Source organism: Ambystoma mexicanum, chromosome 1q, assembly GCF_040938575.1.
Source record: "Ambystoma mexicanum isolate Mex_15411 chromosome 1q, UKY_AmexF1_1, whole genome shotgun sequence".
Classification (NCBI taxonomy): domain Eukaryota; kingdom Metazoa; phylum Chordata; class Amphibia; order Caudata; family Ambystomatidae; genus Ambystoma; species Ambystoma mexicanum.
The window spans coordinates 1,103,818,712-1,103,846,078 of NC_090922.1; the positions used below are offsets into that span (position 1 = coordinate 1,103,818,712).

Consider the following 27,367-nt stretch of genomic DNA (forward strand, 5'->3'; position numbering starts at 1 on the left):
AACATTTCCTAAATCTGAAAACATCCAATTTAATAGTAACAAAGAAATAAAAGTGCATAAAAAACTTAAACCCTTTATGGACTTCAAGATCCATAATGCGTGTGGTACTGGGATGGGGAAGTGGACCCAGAAGTCAATGAGGATTGAAAATGTAATTGAAAGAAATCTGCAATCTAGTTGTCATACAAGCTACCTGAGCTGGACCTTTAAAAATGAAGATGAGGTTCAGGTGAGAAGGGGTTGGTGTAGTAGTGTAAGAAGGAGCAGGAGAACTTGCACTCTCCCAAGCCGTGGGTTGGCGAGAAACCGGTGCGCCCGAGGAAGCCGGGAGACCAGAGAAACCGTGGTTACGGAGAAGGGAGCAGTGGAGACTCCCGATGCGAGAGACCCAGGCGGTGTCTGAAACAAATTTAAACCATAATTAAGTTCTATGGAGACCAAGAATCGTGGGACTGTAGAAAACGGTGGCCGCCAGAAGATTAAACACAACCCCGGAGTGGTGAACTATAAAAAGGCAGAAAGGGGTGCAATTTCCCTACAGCAGATCTACATTAAAATACTCAATTCCAAAAAGCTTTTTGGATTCTGTTCTTTTGTCCCCTGGTTTGCATTTAATGTATGCAGGGGTCACATCCGCAACCCCCAAAGCCCTTAATGCCGAATTAGGTGAGCAGAGGGAACACCCCCGCTTACCTAGTGCAGCATTTTGGGATTAGTCATTTTCTCCCATGCCAAATGCGCAGAAAAAGCACATTCAGCATTTTATTTTCGTTATTTTGGTGCAATACCACTACAGCCAGTAGGCTATTTAATAGAAGTTGAAGAACAAGACAGAAAAGTTTTTAACTGGCATTGCCATTAGCCAAGAGGCTTCTTGAAAGAAGTGGAAGTGCAAGACAGGGACATTTGTAACCTCTGACTCCTCACAGCTGGCAGTTCAATTGATTATTTGACATGTGTGGTAGGTCAGAAGGAGGAGACTGACAATTGTGTGCCATGTTCACAAGTATTTTTATTAAAATAAAGAAAATTGCCTAACGTTTCTTATGCCAAGGGTTTCTCTACCTAACTTAACTAAACTAGGGTGCTAATCATCAGTCCTTAAGTCCAAATTAAATAGTTTGTCCTCTGTCCAAAAATCTAAGATACTCTTCCCTTAACATAAAGGCAAAAACAACAAAAGACCAGGAGAATGACTCCCTTCTCCTGGGATGATTTTCAGCACAGTTCCTTTTAGTAGGGCATCTTCAAATAGTCTCTGGCTATTCCTTTTAATAGCTTTTCAGTTCCTTCAAGGGATCTTCTCAGGCCCTTGTAGACCTATTCTATGCACTCTTCAGACATGCTCTCCCCACTCTGAGGAACATAGACAAAGTCTATGTTTGACTCCTTCTTATGCACTTGTGGTCTTTTCTAGAATATGATATGAGCTCCTGTATGACTCCCACACATCTGGGACACTTTCCAACTCCTGGGATGAGTCTGCAGGGTTCCTGAGTGGGCTTCACTCTCTTTATCTCTTTGCTGGGACGAGTAGGCATGGTCCCCGAGCAATTCTTTATGCCTCGCTCCCCGGGTTTCCCACTCTCCCCTTTACTTGTAGTGTCAGGGGCCTGCGTCATCGGGTCAGTGTTTCTTCTTTCCCGGATTCGGTCAGGATGGTTTCACCCTCTTGCTGTTTGCAGCATGCTTCTCTGTGTCTTGGCAGTATCAGCAACAAAAGGGGATTCTACTGGTTTCCCTTCTACACCACCACCTTCTTTCTTCAGTTCTAGAATTCAGTCCGTTTCCATGCACAGACTGCCTGAGGTCTGTTTCTGGCGTGCAGCTTCCTGGCACGCAGACAGGGGGCCTTTCCTTCGGCCCCGCTAGGACATCCCTCCAATGACTTTTACCAACTGGGTCCTCTCAGCTGGCCGGGCAGCGCACTGCTGTCACTTCTCTGTAGCTGCTTCCAAGCAAATGAAGCAGCCTTCCCAAACCCGCCAGTTTGAAACTCCCAAGCTTCACGAAGTCCACCTCTTTTTATGATGCACTGCTCGGGCTTTCCCAGCTTCTCAAAAAAGTCTTTCCTTTGTGTTTGTGACGCATTCCTTATACCTCTGGTCAGCTCCTTTGTCTCAGTGCCTACTAAACAAACACTCTCTATTCCTCCTACATTCTTGTTCGTCACAGTGCCAGGTTTGTCTTCTGGTGTAACATTACAATAGTACATGCAAGAGGAGTCTGGATATTTGTTAGTCAGTAATGCAGTGTTGGACTGTGCTGAATAAAATGAATAGGGTTCCTCACCGGAAAGGGAGTCCTTATCCCCAAGAGGGAAGTCTCTTCCTGTGAGGTCCTGCTGACCGCCACCCCTAGGGCGATTGTTGCGTAGCAGGCTCACCTCCCTAATCTCACAGGAAGGGCCCCGCCCCCCGGAGAAAGTATCTTAATTTCTTGATTAGTCACTGCGATGAACCTGGTAGCCTCCTTTCCCTAGGTAGCCTCTCCACCTGTGGCCAAGCGACGGCAGCCACTACCTGATCCTGACCCTGGGGGTGGCTATTTGAGGGAGGACTACATGGAGGAGGCAACCCTGAGGGCGGTGAAGCGACATCATTGGGAGAGACATGGTATCCCCATTCCCGTTTAGGGATGCCTCTTCAATACCACAGGCCCTCATGACATACTGTGGCAGTATTCCACAACACTTAGTCATAGAATTCTTAAATACCATGCAGTGTTATCAGTAATAAAGACTTACAAAAGGAAGAGAGCAACCAGAATGAAGATTACTCTGCCAGACCGAAGTGAATAGTCTAGCTGTTGGAGGAATTGGCTCCAAAGAGCTTCCTTCACTTCCGCAGGATTTCAAAGATGGAGCCAAGCAGAACTGGAGAGTGACCTGACCTGTCAGATGGACACGCGAGCAAATAAGGGACACAAGTCCAAGCAGACCACCAACATGAGACATGGAACAGGGGAAGCTCTGCTGCAAACGCCAGAGCGGGGAGAGGAACAGCGAGTGTTGGTGATGCCGACACTTACTGACGCCCCGACCAATGCAGAGAGGGGCACACATGGAGGACACGGAAACCGCCTAATAATATCGGTGAGCCCAAGAAAACAAAAAAGGGGACACCGGAGTGCCTCACGGCATGGACTGCAGAGTAACCCAGAAGGTTGGGCTCTGTTCCAAGGCAGTGAATAAGGGCACTGGGACATTGTGAAAACCAAGTGGACAAAAGTGAATTTGGAAAAACAGTGTTGTGCGAGTCTGGGACCTGCACCCATAATCACACATAATGAAAATAATTCTCAAAGAAGACTCGTACCCTTTGAGAGGTTGTCCTATCAGTAGAGTACACCAGGACGACAGCTAGAGTGAACAGTATGATAAAGACCTGGCAGGAGATTATACCAAGTTCTTTGCAAGTCTGGGACCTGTACCCAAATTGTATCAAGAAACTATGTGAGAACCTGGCAGGAGAGTATACTAGGTGTTTTGTGGGTCAGAGAATCCGAAGATTCATGCCCTTAGGCTTTTGAACCACATTGACTGTGGAGAGAAACTTGGGAAAGGGAACATGAAACTGAACATTATCCATTTGGAACCGTTGCTGGATTTATACCTTTTTGTTGAACTTGAACATTTATGCACTTTTCAAGCCAAAGACAATACCCATAACAACCTTAGAGTTACTTTTAGAATGAGAGGGCTAGGCTAGGATTTCAAACACAGGACATTTTTGCTTTGGCCATCTTGACATAGGACATGCCCTTAGTAATTGGTTGAGTTAGAGAAATACCTCCTAGACTAGGGACAGTAAGGCAGTTTCCAACCCCTTTATTATTTAAATTAATGTTTACAGCAATAATTATGAGTCCTCTGTGTCAGTCTCATTACTGGTTTCTCGCATCACACATGGAACATACAAATGTATTTAGGTGGGAAGGAGTGGGTGTGTTCTTAAGGCCATTGTGACAAAAGGATCCGTCACAGACAATGCCTGAAGCTCACTTACCCTCTGAATAGATGTAATTGCTATAAGGAAAGCTACCTTGTAAGTGAGATCTTTGAGGTGTGCTTTATGCATTGGCTCAAAAGCAGAGCCCACGAGTTTGGATAGGACAGTATTTAAAAATCAAATCTGTGGGGTGGGTTTGTAATTGGAGGATATAGCAGTTTTGCTTCCTCCATGTAGCCTTTGACGACTGGAACTTTCCACCAATAAACATTACTCTGCAAAAATGTATAAGCAGATGGAGCTGCTAGATGGACCATTCATTAAAAACAAGACCCAAGTCTAATAGGTAAAATGGGAAGTGCAATATATGGGATAGTAAGCAGTCAATTGGGTTGACAACTGACTTTTCAAACCATACCACAAATCCCGTCCATTTGTTAAAGTAGCAGTGTTTAGTGTTGGGTTTACAGGCTTCCTTTAGAATTTTCATACATGTCACAGGCAAATTAAGGTGACCAAATGATGACCTCAGGAGCCAAGCTGCTAAATTAAGGATGCAGGATTAGCCCTAGATTCTGTGACATGGTGTAAGCACATCTTACTTTAATTGGCAGACAAATGGACATTTTGAGGAGGTGGGAAAACCCTGCCTAACAAGCCCACATTGGAGCTATTAGAATCCCTTAAATTCTCCTGGTGCATCTTGTGGATTACTTTGGGGTCTGAGGAAAAGCATACGAAAATATCCCTAACTAACTGATCCACAGTGCGCTCGCTCTGGAGTCCTTCTGCAGGAACCTTGAAGCATGGTTTAGGCCTTTCTGGTTTTCTTTTCTGACAAATAGATCTATATCTGGTTGCTGCCAGCGTGTACAAATGTTGATTAAAATGTCTGACTGTAATCCTCGTTCTGAGGGTTGATATGTGAATCTGCTTAGTGTGACTGCTTGGCATTTGTGTTGCCCTGGAACAATGTGAGATTGGAGGTGTATTCTGTTTGTGGATGTAAAACATGGCTATTGCGCCGTCTCTAATAATTAGCACATTGTTCCCAATCAATTGATGTTGGAAAGCTTGGAGCACTTTATAAACTGCTTGCAATTCGGGAGTATTGTGTATCGTGTGTGTGTCTGTTCAGATTTACTCAGCGTTCGGGCGAAGTGTGCTGAAACTCTCCCATATACTGATTTAAGGTGTTTAGGCTTGTCGCCAGAGGAAGTCTCCCGAGTGTAAAGCTTGCCGTTTGGAGCTGGGGGACTGGCCCACGGAAAACCTTGATTTCCCTGATTCAAAACCGGGACTGGCCTGTTCTGGCTCGTATTCCTCCACCTCAGCATTTCGACCACTGATCTGTAAGTGTTTTTGCTTAAAAAGCCTGCACGACTGGCATGTGTCTTCCCTGTGGTCCATTGGAAGACAATTCCAGACCATGTGCATGTACTTCCACGGAAACATTTTGTTGCACGTGTGGCAGAATTTAAAGAGGGTATTTTCCGTGGCAAAAGCTGGCAGACATCAAGATTAATAATAACAATATGGTAATGTAAGGAGACATTCTCCTTAACTCTAAAGTGTAAGTGTTGTCCCCCTCTCTCCCTACTGTGAAGGCCGAAGTGTGTAGCTGCAGGCGGTCGAATGCTGATTACCAAAGCGGTTATACACTGCTATGATGGTCGATCCTGCGGTTGTCATGCCCAGTCAAGACGTTTTCTGCAACAATGGTCCAGTAGAGTAAAATATCTCTAAATATATACAAACACATTAATGTACGCTCATTTACGAGCAATGCTACCACTCCAACTAACACTTAAAAGTGCGATCAACCCGATGGTGGGGAATAAAAATCAATCGGAGGACCTTAACGCATGAGGGATCATGAGAACAGTACACTTCAAGGTAGCAATAGCACACAAGTCAAGGTAGGGATAGTATGCAAGCCCAGTTGATGTTCCTTTTAGAAGTCAAAAATAAATCATGTAATATTCTGCATCAACAACCAGATAATATTCTTTGATTTCTTCCTGACCTTTGACTTTATATACATCTACTGTGCCCACCTTGTTATCAGGACTCTGTTATAACTTGGTCCTCTATTTTGATTAGACCTTCTTGATCTAGACCGGTACAAATTGGGTCACTCCCAAAAATACCTCACCTTCACTTTTCTTTGTACTGGTTTTACAATAAAATTCTCTTGAATGAGAAGAGCATGAACACACCAATAATGATTCTCATTCAGTCCCCCGCTGTCCCAATTACCTTACATTCTTAGGGCTAACATTACTGGTGTTTTCGGTCGTTGAGAGTCAGCGTGCTTCCCCTCTGACTTGGCGTCTCGTGGCTTTTCGCCAACTCCTCTTGCGTCAGGTTGTCTTGGATGGCAATACAGTGTATCGTAAACCGACTAGTCACGCATCTGCCATGGCAGAATGGTTTCTGCGTTGTTGCGAGGATCCTTGGCCCACCACGAATCTCCTGTGGTCACGCCGCCACTCCTGGGCTATTTCTCTCTCTTCGGATACAGCGCATCCAGCTCTACTTCTCCTGGTTTTCTCGCTATGACTGTAGCACGTCTGGTACTTCTCGTTCTCTCACGATTACAGGACATGATACATCTTGCCTCCGCTTCTTCTCTCCGGAGTTAGTGCTCAAGCCCTTTTAAAACTTGCGGGCTCTCTGTGAGGAGTACGATCACCCGCACTGTGGGTGGGTGTGTGTTCGCCTGGGCTTTTTTGACATTTTCAATGAAATTGAATGACGGTAGATCAACTTTTGGAAAATGTGTGGGGCTAATCCGCACACATTTTCCTATGCTCACCGCACGACATAAGCATAGACCTGTGTACTCCGGGTGGACACAGCCTACAGGCCCCGTCCCCCTGTCATATTTAGTTGGGATATGATGGCCAGGAGTACACGGTTGCTCTTGAAACTTCATGCAATACCCGTGTTTTACTGTTGACAACACCCACTTCTGTGACGTGATCCCCTCTCATACGTGGATGAATGATGTAATGCAACCCCCTACTCGGAGTCATTGTTTTGTGGGTGTGGCAGAAACTTGAGTGGCTTGGCCTCTAGCCCTGCTAACATCCCCTTCTGAATTGTCTGGGAAATGATTACTGAAATGCAAACAGTTGTCCCTGGTCGGTAAACCACATGTGGAACCTGCACCTGAGGTATAGCCAGACTGGCCTGAGGATCTAGGATAGCTTTGGTCATGAAAACTACAGCAGCTGGAAAAGGAACCTCTCGGTTGATGGGGTTTATTTGAAATTTGTACCAGTGTCTTAAAGTGTTTCATGTTCTTTTTTTGCAGTTTTGCAACAAAGCTCTACTACTTTACCAAATAAGACATTGTCCTCCACATGCATGTTTAGCAGTGTTTTATAATGAAGGAAGTGTCCTAATAGATTCCTTGTGCACCAGGTGTGCATCTATTTTTAAAGGAGCCGATCAGTGGCTGTTCATTCTGTACTTGAGCAAGAAGAACAAGTTACTCTCTTACCTGGTAACGGTCCGACGACGTATTCCATATCGCTCCCTCCCTACCTGCCCCGCTACAGAATTTCTTATACGATTGCAGCTTACGTTTCCGCAAGGCTTCTGTGACCACTGGAGCTTGAGGGCCCATTGGAGAGATCTCATCCGCAACCTGGCCTCTGGCACCAGAAGAATGCATGATGCCATGAGGCCGAGCAACCTCAAGAACTTGAACGCTGGGAGCGTCTGGGCAAGTTGAAACTTGTGCACCATCTGCTGAATGTGAACAGCCCTCACCTGGAGAGGGAAACCCTGCCCCAGGGATGTGTGGAGCACTGCTCCGATGTACTGGAGCCGCTGTGTTGGCATCAAGTGGGACTTCTTTAAGTTGAGGGAGAAGCCCAGCTTGTGAAGGGAGTGGCAGGTGACGGACAGATGACCCAGGACCTGCTCGGGTGAGCGTGCCCTGATCAACCAATCGTCCAGGTAGGGGTAGACGTGAATTCCCCCTTTCCCGAGATACGCTGCCACCACCACCATGAGCTTGGTGAAGACCCTCGGGGCGGAGGTCAATCCGAACGGCAGGACCCGAAACTGAAAGTGCAAGTCGCCAACCGCAAACCTCAGGTACTTCTTGTGCTTTGGATGGATCAGCACATGAAAATAAGTGTCCTTGAGGTCGAGAGACACCAACCAGTCCTGAAATTGAATGGCCTGGAGGACTTGAGAAAAAGTAACCATCTTGAACTTGTCCTTCCTGAGGAGTTTGTTCAAACCGCGTAAGTCCATGATGGGTCTCAATCCCCAGTCTTTCTTCGAAATCAAAAAATAAGGGGAATACCATCCCTTGTTCCTCTCCGTTACAGGCACCAGTTCTATGGCGTCTTTCTCCAACAGGGATGGAATTTCCTGCGCAAGGAGCGGAGATTCCCTGGTGGATTGTCGTGAGGCCTCTGCCGGAAAGGAAGACAGTAGCCGTGGGCTATGATCTCCAGAACCAACACATCTGAAGTAACGGCACGCCACTCTACAAGATGCTGCGCCAGCCTTCTCCCAACCGGCAAACCATGGGATCTGGCCTCATGACTGAGCTGAAGTGGCTGCAGCAGTGCCTGAGGGCAAAGAGGCAACTGCCCGAGCGTCCTTGGCACCTCGAGTACCCTTTTTTCCACCTCTGGCAATCCTACGGTGGCCCCTATGACTAGCAGCTCCTCTCTATTTACTAAAGGACGAGTAATATCGGAAGGAACCTCCCCTCCATTGCGGTCCCCTAGGACGAAAAGGCAGAGGTTGGCGAACTGCAGCGCTCAACGACTTTGCTACAGCTTTGGAGGTCTGCAACCTCTCGTCAGCCTTGCTACCAAAAATATGTTCACCGTCAAAGGGCATGTTGAGGAGCAGGGCCTGCACATCAGGAGCAAACCCCGACTTCCGCAACCACGCAAACCTGCGTATTACGGTGCTCGCCGCCATGAACCGGCTGACGCAATCAACCATGTCCAGACCCGACTGAACGAACTCGCACATGGGGTCCTTGCCATCCTGCACGATAGCAAGAAAACCATCCCGTTCCTCCCCTTCGGGAACATGATCAGCCACTAAGGAGATACAGTTCCACAGAGTGTGCGTGAAACGAGACAAGGCACAAACAGAGTTGGCAGCCTGAAGCGCCATACCCCCAGAAGAAAACACCTTCGCCCAGCCGTCAAAACTTTTGTCGTTCCTATCAGGAGGGATGGTAGGGTACGACGCCTGCTTTGCGGGGGCCGTAGACGCCTGCACCACCAAACTCTCCGGAGTAGGGTGCGTAATCAAGTAGCAGGGGTCGCCACTTGCTGGGCGATATTTCTTCGGCAAGAACTTGCTCACTGCCGGGAGACTCTCCGGAGAAGCCAAGCCGCAGCCACCCTTCTCTGCAAGGCCATATGGAATGGTAGCACTGGGTCAGTTGGTGGACCTTGGTCGAGGATATCAGTCAGGTCATCCTGCTGAAAACCTCAGGGGGGGCAGACCACCCCAGGTAATCCGTGACCCTCGACATCAGGCAACGACAGACGCAGGTCCTCAAGTTGGCTATGACCAGAAAGGAGGTCATCAGGAACCTCACCTTCCTCAGACCCCTCATCCACCTCAGAAATATAATCCAGAGGCCGGAAGGAGGGTACAGAAAAAGGAACAAAGACATGTTTAGCCTTGACCAGAGCCTTTCTGGGGGGTTCCACCGTACCACGGGGAACCTCCGACAAAGCCGCCTCGAAAGGCGTCGAGGGCATCGACGGAATCAGCGTTGACGTCGAGCACGGCGCCGACAGCTTCAACAGCATCGACACAGGCCTCGAGAGCGGAGCCCCGAGCATGTCTCTCGACAGCTTGGGCGCCGACTACTTCCCCGGAGGCAGAGCCCCGAGAAAGTCCGTCGATGACCTTGGCGCCACAGGCTTTGACGTCTTCTTCAAAGACTTCACAGGTTCTCGCGGTCTCGAGGGCGTCGAGGACCGGGACCTGGAACGGGCATGCCTAGAGCGACCATCCTTGTCCGACCGGGACCTTGAAGGCGCCCAGTGGTCACGACTGCTCGAGCCCGAAGGCGGACAAGCGGTGTCTCTAGTACAGCCACGGCCGGCATCCTTAGACAGCGCAGACGGACCGGAGTCCTGCGATTGAAAAATCACCAACATCTCCTTTCGGAAGGAATCCCATTCCTCAGGAGTGGAATGCTTATTGGGACAAGCAACCTGCCGACGGGCGGAGTCCTCGGACGAGGACACGGGAAGGCGACCTGTGACGGCACTTCATGGAGTGCCTCAAAGAGGCAGAGGAATGGCGGGACCGACTCCCAGACCGTGAACCCCCGGACTCATGACAACGATGCGGAGAGTCGCCCCTCGAATCATCCGCCGAAAGACCAGTGGAATGAGACTTCCGGGGCTTAGCCACCTTAGCGACCGACAGCTTCTTCTTACGCTCCCGCAAGGCCTTCGATGTGAGCGATTGGCAGTCGACACAGTCATCCGTATCATGGTCCTCCCCCAGGCACCAGAGGCAAGCGTTGTGCGTGTCCGTCAGCGACATCTTGGACCCACACACCCGACACTTCTTAAACCCGGACCGCGGGGTGGAAGAAGCTGAAGACATCATACAATATTCAATAAAGAAACAGGTTCAAAGAACCGAAAGAACAGGATTCAGTAGAATCGAGGCGCGCTGAGATCTCCGAAGCGAACACATTTGCGGAAAAAATGGAACTGAGGCTACGGGCGTCGTGCGTCCTACTTATAACATCCGGTGACGTCGGCTCGACGGAGGCCATCGAGGACGGTGTATCAACGTCATCGACGCAGGACGCAGAAAGTTTTTACGAAGCAGCACAGCTGTGGCAATTACTGTCATAAATATGGAATACGTCGGAGGACCCAATGACCTCAAAAAAAGCATACTCATTTAAGCTTTTATCGAGTACAATGTGCAGGAGTGATATTATTTTCCTCCTTCAACATTGTCCTTATTCAATCTTTTTCATTTCTTTTTCTTTTATTGGTGCCTAGAGACACCATTTGTGTCCTCATTTTTTTCTTAAACAAAAGACATCAAACCTCAGACATTTTGAGAGAAAACAGAAAAATCTCTGTTTTTACATATACATCATCGTAGCAGACAAAAAGGACTCCTAGTTTGTATAACACACTCAGAACAGAATATGTACAATTAAACATTCAATGTAAGCAAACGTGCATAAAAACATCAATAAAAAGATCACAGATCTGCATTTATATGTGATATAATCAGTTTTATCCAGGCTGGGAATTTGTGGGAACCTATCCTCCTGGTTTAGTCAGAGGTGGAAGTCCATAGTTGGTCAGAGTTGCCAGATCTTTTTACTTCACAGTTGGTATGGTGGTCGCCTGACCAAATCTTGGTTTAGCAGTGTGCCCAGAGTCTCTGGTCAAAACCCAGAATTCCTTAGCCACGCATGTCTGTTAATCAGAGTGCCTTCTGCATCCATTGTACCAGCAGTTTCTGCAGCATCAAGAGTGTTTTTGATGATGGTGTTTGCCCTCTGTTTAGGTCTTAAGCATTTCAGACCTAAGTGGTTCATGGACGTCGTTAACAAGATCCTGCATGTGGTCCCATTGTGCTCTATTAAATGTGATGAATCCGAGGATGTCACCACTCCTTTCCCTAGCTTAGCCTTCGCCCTATGTGGCCAGGGGATGGCTGCCGCTACCTGATCCTGACCCTGGGGGTGGCTATATTGGGGAGAACCACCTGGGTGAAGGTGACTCAGGTAAAACTGTGTCCTTGGAGGAAACCACATATCCTCCTTTCCCTTTTAGGGATGTCTAAACCCCAAACTCCCATTAGGGAAAACATATTGCTGACTGGAACGAGGAAGAGGCAGAGAGTAGTGAAGATCACTCCCGGGTAGCTCAGTATCCAAGCCCCCCCCCGCCCCCCGTCCCAAGTCATTCAGAATTAAATTACAAAACAACTGACAGGAAGAAGCGACCGAGTAATGATGATTATAAGGAATGAACAGCAAATGCTGCGGCCTAGTTGTTGGGACATGAGTAAGCAGACCGGGAAGTTTAAATGCGAGCTGGTCACAGCTGACATCAGGCAGCAAGAGGAAAGCTGCAGACGCCGAATCAAATTGTGAACCGTAAACTGGCTGAACACCATGTTGAAGGCAGTAGTGCCATGGCAGAGGTCTAAGAGGCAGACCCGACGAAGGAACGGAGAAGCAAAGGTCTGAGCAGTCCACCGCTTCAAAAGCAAAAGTTGTGTAAACCGCGCATCATGAAAACTAACACCATAGGACGGCAGCACTGGAAGAGGAGCATGCGAGAGCAGTACAGCAAGGAGACGAAGAATAATGAGGCAAAATAGACAACCGGTAGACTCTGGGAAGAAAGTAGGGTTGCTGTGTAGCAATGGCAGAAATAGCCACTGAACCTAGAAGAGATGGATGGGTTACTGAGTGGTTAAAGTAAGGGAAACGCTTCTTAAGAACGCTACAAACAGAAAGCAACAAAATCATTAAAGAAGCCAGAGGATTTAGCATGCAGGTTGTTAATGGATTATTAAACTCCAATTGGGAGAGGAAAGAATAACCCATATGATGACAAAGACCTGGCAAACATCTATACTAACTGAAGGTTGTGATATAAAAGTGTTACAAAAGTGTTACATGAGACAAAGACCTGAAAGGTAATGACACAAGGTAAGTATATGAGTAATTAACTGCTTATGTAATAAAGTCCTGGACACAGTATACCAGGTGAAGTTTAATATCTCTTAAATATCCTGGCAAGAGAGTAGGCCAGGTGAAGTTAAGAACCTGTGCAATAAAGTGCTTATCTAATAAAGTCCTGGACAGTAATACACCAGGTGTATTACTGAAGGCGCCAAACACCCATACCATGTCGATCTCTGGAGTTCTCACTGAATGAAGGATAGGATCCAAGTATCCTGAAACTAAGAAGCTGAGTCGAAGGAACCGCTGGTGACCCGCTGGACGGTTTGGCACCCTGAGCCTGCTGTCGTCCGACTGGACCCCTCCACATCTGATCGTCCGAGAAGGTCTGCGAAGGAGCTTCAACCCATTTGAAAAGTGGGACAAACTATTCTCGGCACCAGCATCAAACCCTGCAAGTAAGCCTTCTTGGAAGTGTCCCATGGCCAACCAGTGGGCTGATCATCTTGCAAAGGACCTTTGCTCCGATACCGCCGCCGTTTCAAGGAGGCCTTTGAAACTTGGTACATCGCAAGCTCTGTGTTCACGGCACTCTCACAATGAATTTTGTACACTTGGCGTTCCCAGGTCTGGAGTAAAGAGCGCCCGAACCGGAGTACAAGCGGTTACCGTGTCGCCCAGCCTTGGTGATGAACTTTGCAAGTGCATTGCAGCTGTGACCCTCTGTGCCCTGGAGCCTGCTACAGTGAAGCTGGCCTGATCCATCCACTAGGATCGGGGAAATCGCCACTTTCCCGTTTGGGAATCAACGCTGTAACTTGGTCGCTGAAAGCTGCAGAGCCGCCAGATTTACGTATTTGAACCTGCAACCGAAGTGGACTTGAATTCCCAAGTTTGGTCCGGAGTGCGCCAGTGAGTAATTGCAACCCTTACCGGGGGCCCCTAGCGCATCCATCCATTTTTACAAACAAGTTGCCCCTGGGGGCCCTTATCCTTTCCACTGCTAGTGCGAACTAGCAAACTATTCCCAACTCTTGGAACCTGCTCTGCCCAAATAGTGGGAACCTATTTTGCATCACCTCACCCACCTTCCTGAGCTACTACAGCCCCTACAAAAGACCCTGTTTCACCCATCTGCACTACCGCGTGTGCCAGCATTGCAAGTACATTTGAGCACTAGGCTCCTCTCATCATAGGGACTAAATTGCCTTTCAGTTAGGGTTGTATTTATTACAGAACTGCCTAAAGACTATTTACACTACCTGCTTCGTTCCCTTTTCTAGGTTGTGGACCCATTTTGTGCATTAACGCTTTAGGCCCCTTGATCTCATATATATGTATTTTAGTAGGATTGTGTTGGTTTAGAAGTGTTACTGTTAATAACTATTGTGTTGAAACTCAAAGACCTTGAATAAATGTATTTGTATTTTTAATATATATACACACCTGACTGGGAGTGATTTGTAAGTGTCCTTAACTCTGTGTGCTCATTGGGGTCTTATAGTCACCCTCACCCCTCCCGAGACCTAGTCTTGACCGCCGCCAATGCTACCTTAATTGGTCTGGCTTGTCCAGAAGATTACCCTGTTCCAAGAAACTAGGCTGGCCTTCTGAACCTCTGCCCGCCAGGTCAGAGTTCAGAAATCCATCTTAACATAGAAGAAGATGGTTTAGAGAAGACATTTAGGCAATCCTTTATAGTACACTCTTAGGATTGAGGAGGGCTTTTAGTTGTGGATACCAAAAAGGTCTTTTCTAGGTATGTGTGTTTTGATGTTGCCATCTTAGGGTTCCCAAACTTAGATTTAATAGACGGTTGAAAAACATTAAAATGACAATAAACCAGAACCTCTTTTTGGCATAGTGGTGATGATCTCCCTTTCAAAGGAAAAATAATGTGTCTCATCCCACGGAATCTCCTCACCACCCTGGGCCTTGTCCCCACCCAGGTGATCTTCACACAGTACACCACCCCCATGGTTGGGATCAGGTAGCGTCTACCTTCGCCTGGCCACCTGTGAGGAGACTTTAGGCAGGGATTCAGTGAGGGATCCGTAGGATTCTTCACAATAGCCTAACTATTGGCAGCTGTGGCAGGATTGTGAGGGGAGCAAAGATAATGGGTTTTCTGCTTTCTTTTGACTAGGTTTTGTAGAGTTGTGTCTCAATTTGTATGTTATGGGGATGTTACGTTTGTTGTAACTGACAAAATGAATGACCAGTGACAAAACGGATTAAATCAAAGAAGAATATTTCTTTTTGCGCCGGTTGGCCTTTAGAAAACAAGTATGCATGTATTACTGTAGGGCAGGGGTCTGCAAGCCACAGCTCTCCAGATGTTTTGAACTACAACTCCCATAAGCCCTAGTCATCATAGTAAATGGTAAGAATCATTAGAGGTGTAATCCAAAACGTGTAGAGAGCTACAAGTTGCAGACCCCTGATCCAGGGGAATAGCAAACATGACGGGATAATTTCTTGAGGTTCGTATTTACATGTAAAGGTTCGTTATTCAACACTGTGGGAAAATCAATGATGCCAGATAACAATATATGCTGGTAACAGAATGTATGCAATCCGCGTGGTGGAGAGCCAGGAAACAAAGGAAGTCTGGTTAATGAAGCACCCTGCACGTCTCTACTGGCAGTGTGCTATCCAATATGCACTATTATCCAGCTTTCAAAACGTAGTTATCTATCTTTTTATTATCTGACACGCTAATATGGCGATGACAGGTGCTGGATAATAGAACATTAAAGATAATGCAGGGCTGGATAAATAAACTTAAAACTGTAGTTGGTAAATGACTTCCAGGTTGTCCAAACTATTTGGTGCTTCGCCAAGATGGACCTAAGGGATATCTGACACAAAAGCCCTTACAATGGCTAGTGTTGATCTTGGAAATGCAAGGGTATGTAAATGGCAGAAGTAAGCCCCATCTGAATGTTACCTGCCAATGTAACAAATATGATTTAACAAGTCTATTATTAATAAGATATCTACATAGCCATATTGAAAATACCTTAATTTGTTTTTCTTTCTTCTTGCGTGCATCTTCCCATTCATTCACTATTCTTCCCCAAAGAATCCAAGAATCTTCTTCTAAATGATGGCTGAGATTGCTGGATGCTGAAGAACTTGATACAAGTGAGGATCCACTGTTTCTTCTTGAGCCATTAACTGATTTCAAGGACTTGCTGTCCGTCTCTAGTAACCTGCAACAGATGTCAAAATATCAGAATGTTAAATAACGGTTACAGATCTGTGGTACTGCTTGCATTTTAATCTGTTGACGATGTAGGGCAGGAATGAAGGACTGACTGTGAAAAACAATCAAGTACAGTATTGGAGATTTTACAAAAGTAACTTTGAGGTCGACTAAAACAATAATAAATTAATACGCATTTAAAAATAGACTATAAGAAGTCATGTAACCGTGATTTTCACTACACATTTCCAACGTCTCAATTAGCCATAAAGAAGGCAACACATACCTCGTTCTTAAATATATCAAACATCCTAGCAGTTTTTTTCCTTCAGTTTTATTTGCATTCTTTTCTGATGTGCCTATTATTGCCATATGAATTTCAATTGCTCGCCACTGGTGACTATTGCATCTGCCGCTTCTCTTCACATGTCTAAAGCACCTCTTCATCATAACATCTTTGCAACAGCCTTCCGCTTTCCAATTGGAATGTATTCTGGGTAGTCCCATTTACAAATGATAGCACCTGCTATTGTTCAACTTCCTGCAGCAAATGCAGACCCTGTACCTTTTACTTAGCACAGGGCCTACCTAGTATTGCTTACTGATGTCAGCCCATCTCCGAAGGTCAGCATCTGTTTTATAGTACCAGCAACCACACCAGCTCATGCCTCGTATTAGTCTTCTACCTGGCTGTTGACGTTTTCTATTTCTACACTGTTTAAATTAACGTAAGGAAAAAACTATGTTCCCCCCATTAATGCATTCAGCATTAAAAGGCATAGCAACAAAGCATGTGTTCACCTAAGAAGCCCAATTGATCTTGTTGAGATAATACAGTACGCTTATTCGGGGCGATGATAAAAAAAAAGTTCTCCAAACATGTCTTTGAACAATCACACCCAAGAGATTTGCTCGGTCAACTGCAAACCCTTCAATGCCAAATGCTTTCCCTTTTCCCATTCCTTTAAATGATATGTCTAGAGTTCCTGTAAACTTCTGTAAGGATTTCTGTAAGGATTTCTTCTAAACCCATATAAAAGTTAGTGTTGGGAATCAATTGCTTCGATGAGAAATTAAGCATTAGTGGATGAGTGGAATTCCATTAGTCAAAAACCTCAAACTCAAATTGTGTTAATACTCAACCACCATTTCATACCTCTTGATTACATTACAAAAACTATCTCCAATAACCCCATTTAACCCCATAAATCATACAGTAGTTTTGTTTAGCTTCCCATTTCAGATACACAAGAGGAGATGTTCCTACCAGTGGTTAATTCAAAATCTATTTTCTAATTTCTTTATGCAAATTCAATTCGTTACATATTAGCATCTTGTTCAACCAACTTGAGATTGTTAGGTGAAACGTTATTTGTCTTGATTCAATCCAGCACTTCAATTAACGTGAGTATAAGTCTCAATTATTGTGCATAGTTTCTTGTAACGTTATTCAACAGTGGCTTCCATACCAACAGTGCTAAGGCAAAAGGGTAGTGCCAGTAAACTAGTATATGCATTATACTAGAAAAACAACACAAAGGAGTGACACAAAATATCCAAAAAGACACAAAATTAATTTTGCGAATATTCCAGGCTCACTTCCACCTTGCGGAATGGGGTCATGTCCCTTTCATCTCCTCCTACGGACAACGTAGCTTGATACTTTTGACCAGAATTCTTTATTGATAAAGGGCTATTGATACCTTTAGTGTTTTGTCCGATAAAGGCATTTCATTTGTTAATTCACCTTGTTTATCTTTCAAATATTTTGAAAAGTGTCGCCCCAGGAAGCAAGGAAATATGTATATCTTTGTTGGTATATCAAAATGATTTACCCAGCAGTCTTCTTTCTGTGGCTTGCACCCGATTAGAATCACATGTTTTGCATAGGCCGCGATCTCGTGGTTGGTTTCGCAGCATTACATCTTGTTTTTCGATTCTAAAACTAGAGCATCATTGGAGGGCATTCCTGTCACACCATCCCTATGGTACTTTTACATGGACATATGATCCTTCATGCGTAAACGTACTCAGATTGATTGTTTTTCTGACAGGACGCATGTAAGTAACCGAGTGTGATGCTGTATTTTGTACCGCCAAGTCAGAGAAAGATTACTGGGTAAGAAATGTTTGTCTTCCAAAGCTTGTGACTGTTTAAATTCCAATCCTTTGCAAAGACTAGCAAGCAGTACCAGAAGGAAGCTGGTGAGCTGATGGTACATTAGCAAATAAATGTTTCAAGACAGGTTAAGCCCACTTGTGAATCAGCTCTCGCCTGTGTATCAGCATGACAGTGCTGGGTGAATATATGTATTGAACTCCATATTGCTGCTTTACTCAGGTTTTCTACTGGCATATTTGTGATAAACGATTATTTTGCACCTGGGCCAAGAGTTTAGCGAGAAGCTGGGGTGGATGGAAATGTCTTATGAGCCAAAATATAACAGTTGTGTACACTGAATCATCCATCTTTAAATGCTAACTTTAGTGATGGATCTCACTCTCATGCTGCGAAGCCGACGAAGAATTGACTAATTTAACACATTTCTTTGGTCCTGGAAGGTAGAACCTTACAGCTCTTCAAACATGTACAGTGTTTATTTAAAGGACTTATTTACATGTATTTTTAAAAGGACTTATTTACATAGAATAGTTTAATTAATTTTTATTTCAAAAAGTGCAATTGTTCTTGAAGCCACTTTCGGTTTATGAATATTGAGTAATTGTTCTGTGACTGAGTAGGCTTTGAATTATGGTATCCTCCTGATGTATGCAACAGCTATCAGGAATGTGACTTGGTGAGTACCCTTAGCAGTGATTTATGCATTACTACCTTCTACTGTATTAAGATCCCATCCAGGAAGACAGGGTGTGATGGTGGGTATATGCCATTGACGCCATCCATAAAAGCTTTGGCAATAGGCGCCTTTCACCAGGACACCTCATGTTGTGAAGTGGTGTATGCCACAAGCACTGTCAGGTGGACTTTAAGGGAATTGTAAACCAAACCAGTATCCTGGAGGTACAGCAAGTATGTTACAATATCTGCTGGAATACAGTCAATAGGTTTAATATTTTTGTCTGAAAACCGGATGATGAACCGCGTCCACTTATTATAGTAGGAGTGTCCAGTGTTGTGTTTTCTAGCCTAAAGCAAGATTACCAATGCATCTCTGAAGCAATTTCAAATGGATAAACAAGGACTGAGGAGTAATGCTTCCAAGGTCATTGTGTGACGGCCTGGGTGTGTTCCCTTAGCCAGTTGTTGGGTAAATAAGTTGTGCATTAGGCAGAAGTTGATTGGTGGTTGGACTGCAATCTTCATGAGGCGTTCATGTAGTAGTTTGTGAACTATCTTGTGGATTAGGTGTCTGGCAAAAAAAAAACTTAAACAAATATCCCTTAACTCATCCATAGCGAGTTGCCTAGTGGCCCATTCTTTGGATACCTGGATGCAAAGGTTAGGCATTTCTGTTATTCTGGCCTGTTGCAAATATATCCACAGAAGGTTGACCCCGCACAACAAAAATCAGTTTGAGTGCATGCGTCTATTTCCCACTCGTGTGGAGGGTGGAGAACCCTGCTCAAATGGTCTCATGGCCAGACCCATGCTGGAGAACAACAGTTACAGGTAAGTAACTTGTTCCTTCTCCAGCATGGGGTCTGGCATGGATTCACATGTTCATGAATAAAGAATACATAGCAGTACACACATGCACAACCACGGGAGGTGGCAAAGGCTCAACATTAAGCATTACATCAAACTCAACATTAAGCAATTCTTACCTCCTCACCAGGCTCACCTTAGGCGAACAGGTTGCGCAGCACTGCTTGGCCGACCCTGGACTCCTCCCTGGAATCCCGATCAACGCAGTAGAATTTCGTGAAGGTGTGCGTCGACCTCCACGTAGCAGCCCTGCAGATGTCCAGCAAGGGCACACCAGATAGGAACGCCGTGGTAGCTGCGATCGCTCTGGTGGAATGGGCTCTCGGACAGCCAGGCAGCGGTCGGTTTGCCAACCAATGACAGTACATGATACAGCCGGAGAGCCATCTGGAAATGGAAGCCTTAGAGAGAGCCTTCCCCTGATTGACAGGTCCAAAGTTCACAAAGAGTTGTGACGTCTTCCGAAAACACCTTGTGCGGTCCACGTAGAACTTCAGCGCTTTAGCCACATCCAGCGAGTGCAAAGTCCTTTCAGCCGGCGACGAAGGCGACGGGAAGAAAACAGGCAACACCAAGGGTTCGTTGAGGTGGAAGTCCGACGGCACCTTGGGCATGAAGGAGGGGTGCGTCCTGAGCACTACCCTCGTGTCGTGAAAAGTCAAGTACGGGGCCTTGCAGGAAAGGGCCTGGATCTCTCCCACCCGTCGTGCGGAGGTGATGGCCACAAGAAACGCTGTTTTCCACGACAAGAACTTCAACGGAGCCGAGTGCAGAGGCTCGAACGGAGGTCCCATGAGCTTGGTCAGCACCACGTTGTGCTCCCACGCTGGGGCCGGAGCCTTCACCGGCGGGAACGATCTGAACAGTCCCTTCATGAACTCTTTCACCAGACGATGAGACCACAAAGACGTCCGCCCCGTGGTTCTGGTGTATCGGGAGATCGCAGCAAGATGAATCTTGATGGACGCGTGCGCCAGTCCAGCCTTGGCCAGCGTCAGTAGGTACGGCAGTACTTGGGGAGCCGTAATCCGTAGAGGGTTAATCTTCTGTGCGTGGCACCAGACAGAGAACCTCTTCCATTTGTGTCCGTAGCATTTAAGAGTTGAGGACGCCCTGGCCTTTGCAAGAACCTCTCTGCAGTCGGCCGGTATGTCGTATCCTCCAAACTCTAGCGCTGCAGGAGCCAGGCCTGCAAGCTCAGCAACTTCGGGTCGTGATGGAGGATGGCGCCTCCTTCCCTGGAGAGAAGATCCGCGTCCACTGGCAGCTTGATTGACGGGGACGCTGACAAGTCCAGAAGGTCCGGGAACCATATCTGCCTCGGCCACGCAGGTGCGACGAGGATCATCCTGCACCGTGACCTCTTGAGCTGGTTGAAGAGCCGGATCAGCAATGGCAATGGAGGGAACGCGTATAGAAACAGGCCCTCCCAGGGGAACGAGAAAGCATCGCCCCTGCTCCTCGGCTGGGGAAACCTGCTGGCGAACCTCCGGCACTTGGAGTTCGTCGCCGTCGCAAACAGATCGATCTGGGGTGTGCCCCACCGTCGGAAGAGGCGGTCCACTAGATCCTGTCGTAGTTCCCACTCGTGGCACGAGCGTAGCTCTCTGCTGAGCGAGTCGGCGATGGTGTTTTTTATCCCTGCCAGATGAAACTGCACCAGAAACATCCCTTGGGCGACGGCCCAATGCCACAGATCCTGCGCCTCCTTGGACAGGGCTGGGGACCTGGTTCCGCCCCGTTTCCTGATGTAGAACATGGTGGTGGTGTTGTCGGTGAAGATCCTCACCACCTTGCCCTTGAGGGACGGAAGAAAGGACCTGAGGGCCCAAAACACTGCACAGAGCTCCAGGACGTTGATATGGAGGGACTTCTCCGTCGGAAGCCAAAGGCCTCTCGCGTTCAGATTTTCGGTGTGCGCTCCCCACCCTTCCAGGGAGGCATCCGTGGTCACTGTCTCCTGGTGGCCGGGGGTCTGGAAGTCCATGCCCGCCGTCAGATGCGCGCGGGTGCCCCACCACCGGATCGCTCGTCGGAAACTCTCGTCAAGTGTGATTCTCTCCTTGAAGCTGCCCGTCGTCTGGATCCAGCGCGCGTCCAGGAACTCCTGCAACGGGCGCATCCGGAGCCTGCACAGGCGGATGAGGTAAATGCAAGAAGACATCATTCCGAGGAGGGACTTGATGGACCTCACTCTGGCCGCGTCCGCAACAAGCATCCGCTGCACCTTGCCCAAGATGGCCATCGTCCTTTTCTCCGACGGAGAGGCCAGAAGCGACACTGTGTCGAGCTTCGCTCCCAGAAACAAAGCGTCTTGCGCGGGCACCAGGTGGGACTTGGCGTAGTTTATGGAGAATCCCAGGTCTGTGAGTAGTTGGACGGTCCTTGCCGTGTGCTCCACGGCGAGCTCCTTCGTCTTCGCTCGGATGAGCCAGTCGTCCAGGTAGGGGTAGACGTGGATCCCCTCTCGGCGCAGCTGCGACGCCACCGGTGCGAGTGCCGACCTCAATCCGAAGGGAAGGGCTCTGAACTGGTAGTGACGCCCTTGGACCACGAACCTGAGAAACGTTCGGTGTCCTTTAGGATGGGAATATGGAAGTAGGCATCCTCCAAATCCAACGACGACAGGAAATCGCCCTCCTCCAGCTGACCCAGGACGTGTTGGAGGGTGACCATCCGGAACTTCTGTGCCTTGATGAATTTGTTCAGTCGTCGTAGGTCCAGGATGGGACGCCATCCTCCCGTCTTCTTCTTCACGAGGAAGTATCTTGAGTACACTCCGGAGCCCCGAAGCCTCTTTGGGACGAGCTCGATGGCGCCCTTCTTGAGCATCGCCTTTACCTCCAAGAGAAGTTGAGGGACGTGATGTTCTTTCCTGGCCACAGGTGGGACGCCCGGGCACCTCTTTAGAAACTCGAGCGCGTGACCCTGAGCTAGGGCGTCCAGCACCCAACGGTCGGTGGAGATGGACTCCCACACGCTGACGAAGCTCGCCAGCCGGCCTCCCACCGGGGTGCTTCGGTGGGGGCCGGACCCACGGCCGGTTCAGTCCTGCTTCGACGAGGCTTTGCTGCCTTGTCCTCCTTCGCGACGACGGCGGGGTCCGCCTGACTTGCCTCGTCCCCTGTAAGCTTCCTGTGACGACGAACGGGCCGCTTGACGGTAGGTGGAAAATCCGCCGATGGAACCTTTGTAGGCACCCTGTTTGCCTCCGCCGCTCCGAAAGGGCGGCCGCCGTTGCTGGAAAACCCCAAGAGCCCGGGCCGTCTCCGTGTCCGCCTTGATGGCTTGAAGGGAATCGTCCACTGTTTTCCCAAACAGGTTGTTTCCGTCGAACGGCATATCCAAGACTCTAGTCTGCACGTCCTGACTGAAGTCAGTAGCCTTGAGCCATCCACGCCGCCTAAGGCACACGCCGTTGCCCAACTGGCGAAATCCAGTGTCAGCGATGTCCGTCGCAATCGTAATGGCTTGGTCTGACGCCACCTCTCCTTCCTGCAAGATCTTGTCGTCCGGTAGGAAGTCCAGCAGGGGGGCTAGTTTGTACCACAACTCCCTGTCGTAGCGTGCTACGATAGCCAAGGCGTTGGCCGCCTTAATCGTCGTCGCTGCAGACGAGATGACTCTGCGTCCCATCGTATCTAATTTCTTTCCCTCGCCGTCCGGCGGGGAGGTCGATGTAGAGGCCGCCCCCCCCCGCTTTCTTCCTGGCCGCCGCGGAGACGAACGAGTCCGGGCGGCTGGGCCCGAAGGCACAAGGGGGCCGCGTCCGGGACCCGGTACTTCTTCTCATACTGATCCCTTCTAGCCGGCGTCGTGGATGGGTTCTTGAGGAGGGCGAGGCCCTCATCCCAAATATCGTCCAGTAGAGGTACAGAGAGGACCGTCTTCCTCTTGGCCTTGTGCCGTTGATAAAGGAAACCTTCCTTCTTCTTCTCTTCCGGGCAGAGCTGGAAAAGCTCGGATGCCCTGGCGATCATGGAGTGAAACGATCCAATCTCGTCGGGCGGAGAAGCCCGGGTGGGAGGCGACGACGGCAGATCCTCGTCGTAAACCTCGTCGTCTGTACCCGTCGCGGCCGTGTCAGTCCCCGTATCATCCCCACGTGTCGTGGACGGGGAGGAGGGCTGAACAGGGCGCGATGGCTGAAAAGGAGGTGGAGGATGAATCCTTCTCTTAGGGGGAGGGTTCCCAGAAGGGCCTGGCTCCGGGTCCCCCGTCGGGAGCGGTTCCTCCTCTAGTGGTAACGGCAGTCTCGTCCTTATCTCCGAGCATAAGGACTGTATAGCCAACAAAATGGCCGCCGTGTTGTCTTGCGGCACTGGTTGAGGGGAGTCCGACGGGCGGTCAGGAGCCCCGTCGGCACCCTCGACGTTATCGTCGTCTCCAACGTCGGGGTCCCTCCCGACGGGCTGGTCTTCTTCCACGCCGACGCCGTGGATTAAGACTTCGATCAGCTCTTCCTCAGAGGTTGAGGCCGAATCCACGACGACCTCCTGCCCCCCCTTTTTCTTCTCCGCCGGAGGTTTCACGGGGGTTCTGTCGATGGGCATAAAAGAGGACTCCCTCCGCGGTGGCAGGGAGACTCTGAGCCCTGAGGTCGCCACCACTGGTGTAGCCTCCACAGGCTGAGCCAGGGCCGCTGCGACTGTCTCGATAGAGGCCTTGGCCGGATGGATTAAGGCTTTCACCACCTTAGGTGCGCTCACCGCCTTCTCCTTGGGGGGAGGGTCACTGCCTCGCTCCCCCTCCGATGGGGCCTTCGAGCTCGACCGGGGTCTCTCCAGGAGCTTCGCTGGGTGCTCGGCCTTCCTCTTACCCGAGCCAGAGCGTTGGCTCGTGGTTGATGGTGCCGGGGAGGATGCGCCCTGCCTGGCGTCCGCAGAGCCCGACCGTTCGGCACTCGCGGTGCTTGGCCTTCTGTTGGACCCCCTTCGCCGGGGCGCCCTCAAAGGTCTTAGAAGACCGCTCGGACTTCTTCTTCTTCTCGCCTGACAGGCTCTTCCCTTCCAGCCAGTTGGCGAGACGTTGATGGCGGTCCTTCATGGTACCCTCCGACATATTGATGCAAAACGCACAGTCCTTTTCCACGTGCGTCTTGTCCTCATGTAGGAAGTAAAGACAAAGGGAGTGTTCGTCCTCAAAGATGTTCTGAAGCTGGCATCCAGGGCAGACCCTGAACAGCTTTCTGGGCGTCGAGCTTCCCTTCTCCTGGGCTATGTCCGAGATGGGCCTGAGAAACTTCTGGAGTCCTCCAAAAGCGTGGCTCGACGAAATCTTCACCCTTGAGGGGCGTAGACGAATCCGACACGGGTCCCCGTTGATCGGATGAAGAAACAGTGGAGCTTGAGGCTCTTTTGACCGAAAAAAAGAGAAATTTTTTGAGAAAAAAACATGAAAATTAGCACTAACGCTCGAGAGCAATAGCACGAGGATCCCAACACTTGAACATGCGGTAAAAATCTGAAGATGGCTGCCAGAGGCGGGGCTTAGGTAGAGGGCAGTCATTGGCTGTGGTCAGTATGACGCAGAGATCAGTGATTGGTTACTACTACGAAAGACAGATCAGAAACTAAACTGATACTGATTTTTTCTTTACCGAGGATTCCCAGCCTGACGATGGGGAATATTCATGAGCATGTGAATCCATGCCAGACCCCATGCTGGAGAATAAACTAGTCTTCAGTCTAAACCTATTTCACTAAACTGGCCCTACCGCTTCGAAAAATCTAAAAGAAAAATAAGGTTGCATGCCCTGCACTGTGGGATTTTCCATGGCAATTTTACACTGCCGTCCTAGGAATTCCTCCTGGATCTGGATCCACTAATTATCATTGATAACAGTTCCCGCTCAAAGAAAGAGTTCTTGGCAGTCTAGAACGATCCCTCAAAGGTTTCCCAAAGTTCGACCAAAAAGTAAAAAGTTCCAAAACAAAAACAAAATGCAAAGGTTTCTTTAGGTAGAAGGATATTTCCCTGATCCTTCACCACCTTGATTGATCTCTCCCCACTTTGATCAACTATTGGGAGCATCCGTGCTTCCCAGGTATCTGCTCTTTACTTTACTGATTAGGCCACTGCAGCCACTTTGGGTTCCTCTGTCCCAACATCTCACTTATCTCTCTGGATTTCAGTAATCTCACTTTCCCCATCTGGCTCTCTTAGCTCTTGTGGGTCGCGGTGACCCTTCTGGAGGTGCCTTTGACCCTTCTCTTGCTCTTTTCATGGGGCTATGTAACCCTTCTGAAAGTATGTGGGACTCCTCCCTGGCACACATGGGTCACTGTAATCCATCTGGAGGTTTGTTTTGCTCTGGTTTCTTGGGCTCCCGCAAACCTTTTGCTTATCTTGTTTTCCCCGTCTTCCCAGAGATGGGGTTAGGGTAGTCCTTCACTCTCCCCCACTCGTTTGTTCGTTCCTCTCCTCTCTCAGACCTGGGCAACACGTGTACCTGCTGTGTTTGCTCTGGTTTCTTGGGCTCCCGCAAACCTTTTGCTTATCTTGTTTTCCCCGTCTTCCCAGAGATGGGGTTAGGGTAGTCCTTCACTCTCCCCCACTCGTTGGTTCGTTCGTTCCTCTCCTCTCCTCTCCTCTCTCAGACCTGGGCAACACGTGTACCTGCTGTGTTGCAGGGTTTTCTCCATGGAGGGTTTGTCTCGAAGCGTTCTCCTCGGCTTACCACCCTTTGACACTGGGTAAGAGTGGTTTTTGACTTACTTTTGTCTCAACGTTCTTGCTCCGGTTCAGAGCAGAGGACCCAGTCCTTCCTTCGTTCCCACATTCAGCAGCTGTTTGCTGGCTGCAGGCCCAGCACAGCCTATATGTGGTCACCCCTGCAGGAACGTGCAATCTCTGCTTCTCAGGCCCAGCGTGCTGCTTTGCTTGGTGGACAGTGTCTCCTTCAGGTGTCTGCTTTCATCTGCGCTCCAGCCGGCTCTGCTGGTTTGCATGACGCCCGTGCCTTGCTGACTCTCATGTCAGAGGCTCAGCACGGCATAGGGTTTCTCCACCTCCATTCAAAGCTTGTTGGCCCTTTATTCTTGCTCTGAGATTCAAAGTGGGCGGATGGCTCTACACCTGCTGTCAAGCCTGTAGAATGTTCTGCACTAATTTTAGGCAAATACAGAGGTAATGTCAGTGTTACCTTGAGTCCAAAACATATATGTGATGTCAGTCTTTCTTACTCCCATGTAGGGAGATACTATTTTAGGTATAGGGAGTACCCCAAAGGAATGAGAGTCCTTGTACCCTGAAGGGGTCCCAGTGAAGTCCCACTTTCCCAAAACCCTAGGGATGGTTTTGCTGAGCAGATTCACCTCCCTAGCCTCAAAGGGCATGGCTCCCCGAGGGAAGCAGGAATGAATTCCTGAGATTAGTCCCAAAACCTACAACCAAACCATTAAGTAACTGGTAGACAAACATGCCCCGAAACAATTTTGCACCGGGACTAAACCCTCCACCTATGGTGTACTCAAGAACTGACTGACAAACGCACTATCTGAAAAAATTAAAATAAGGATGGTGCTAAACATAAGCATGAGGAATACCTCACCCAAAAGTTATCACACACTATTACCCTTTCCCAAGCATTCATCACTGATGCTAAAGCTGTGTGTTACTCCACAATACTTGCTGCAACCACTAAAAGTAGTAAAGCTCTCTGTGGCGGTAAATCACTGCTCCAACCTGTTTTCCGATTAAATTAACAATTTCAACAGCAAACGTTAATAGACCAGACAACCTATCTACTCCCAACCCCTGCCCCATTCACAAGTCCACCTTGCATAACACAACCTTAGAACCCCTCACCCACAAAGCTTCACTGATACTCTTGGGCCACTAAAACCAACCTCAAACAACATAAT

General features: G+C 48.3%; 1 protein-coding gene across 4 annotated transcripts in view; it reads right to left on the reverse strand.

Annotated features, from left to right (window-relative positions):
- Nucleotides 1-27,367, reverse strand: part of EVI5 (ecotropic viral integration site 5) — a 2,339,304-nt gene that overhangs the window by 1,942,395 nt on the left and 369,542 nt on the right. For all 4 annotated transcript variants that reach the window (XM_069641804.1, XM_069641802.1, XM_069641803.1 and 1 more), the window contains one exon: nucleotides 15,650-15,842. In XM_069641804.1, coding sequence (XP_069497905.1) covers nucleotides 15,650-15,842 — 193 coding nt within the window. The remainder of the gene's footprint in view (nucleotides 1-15,649; nucleotides 15,843-27,367) is intronic.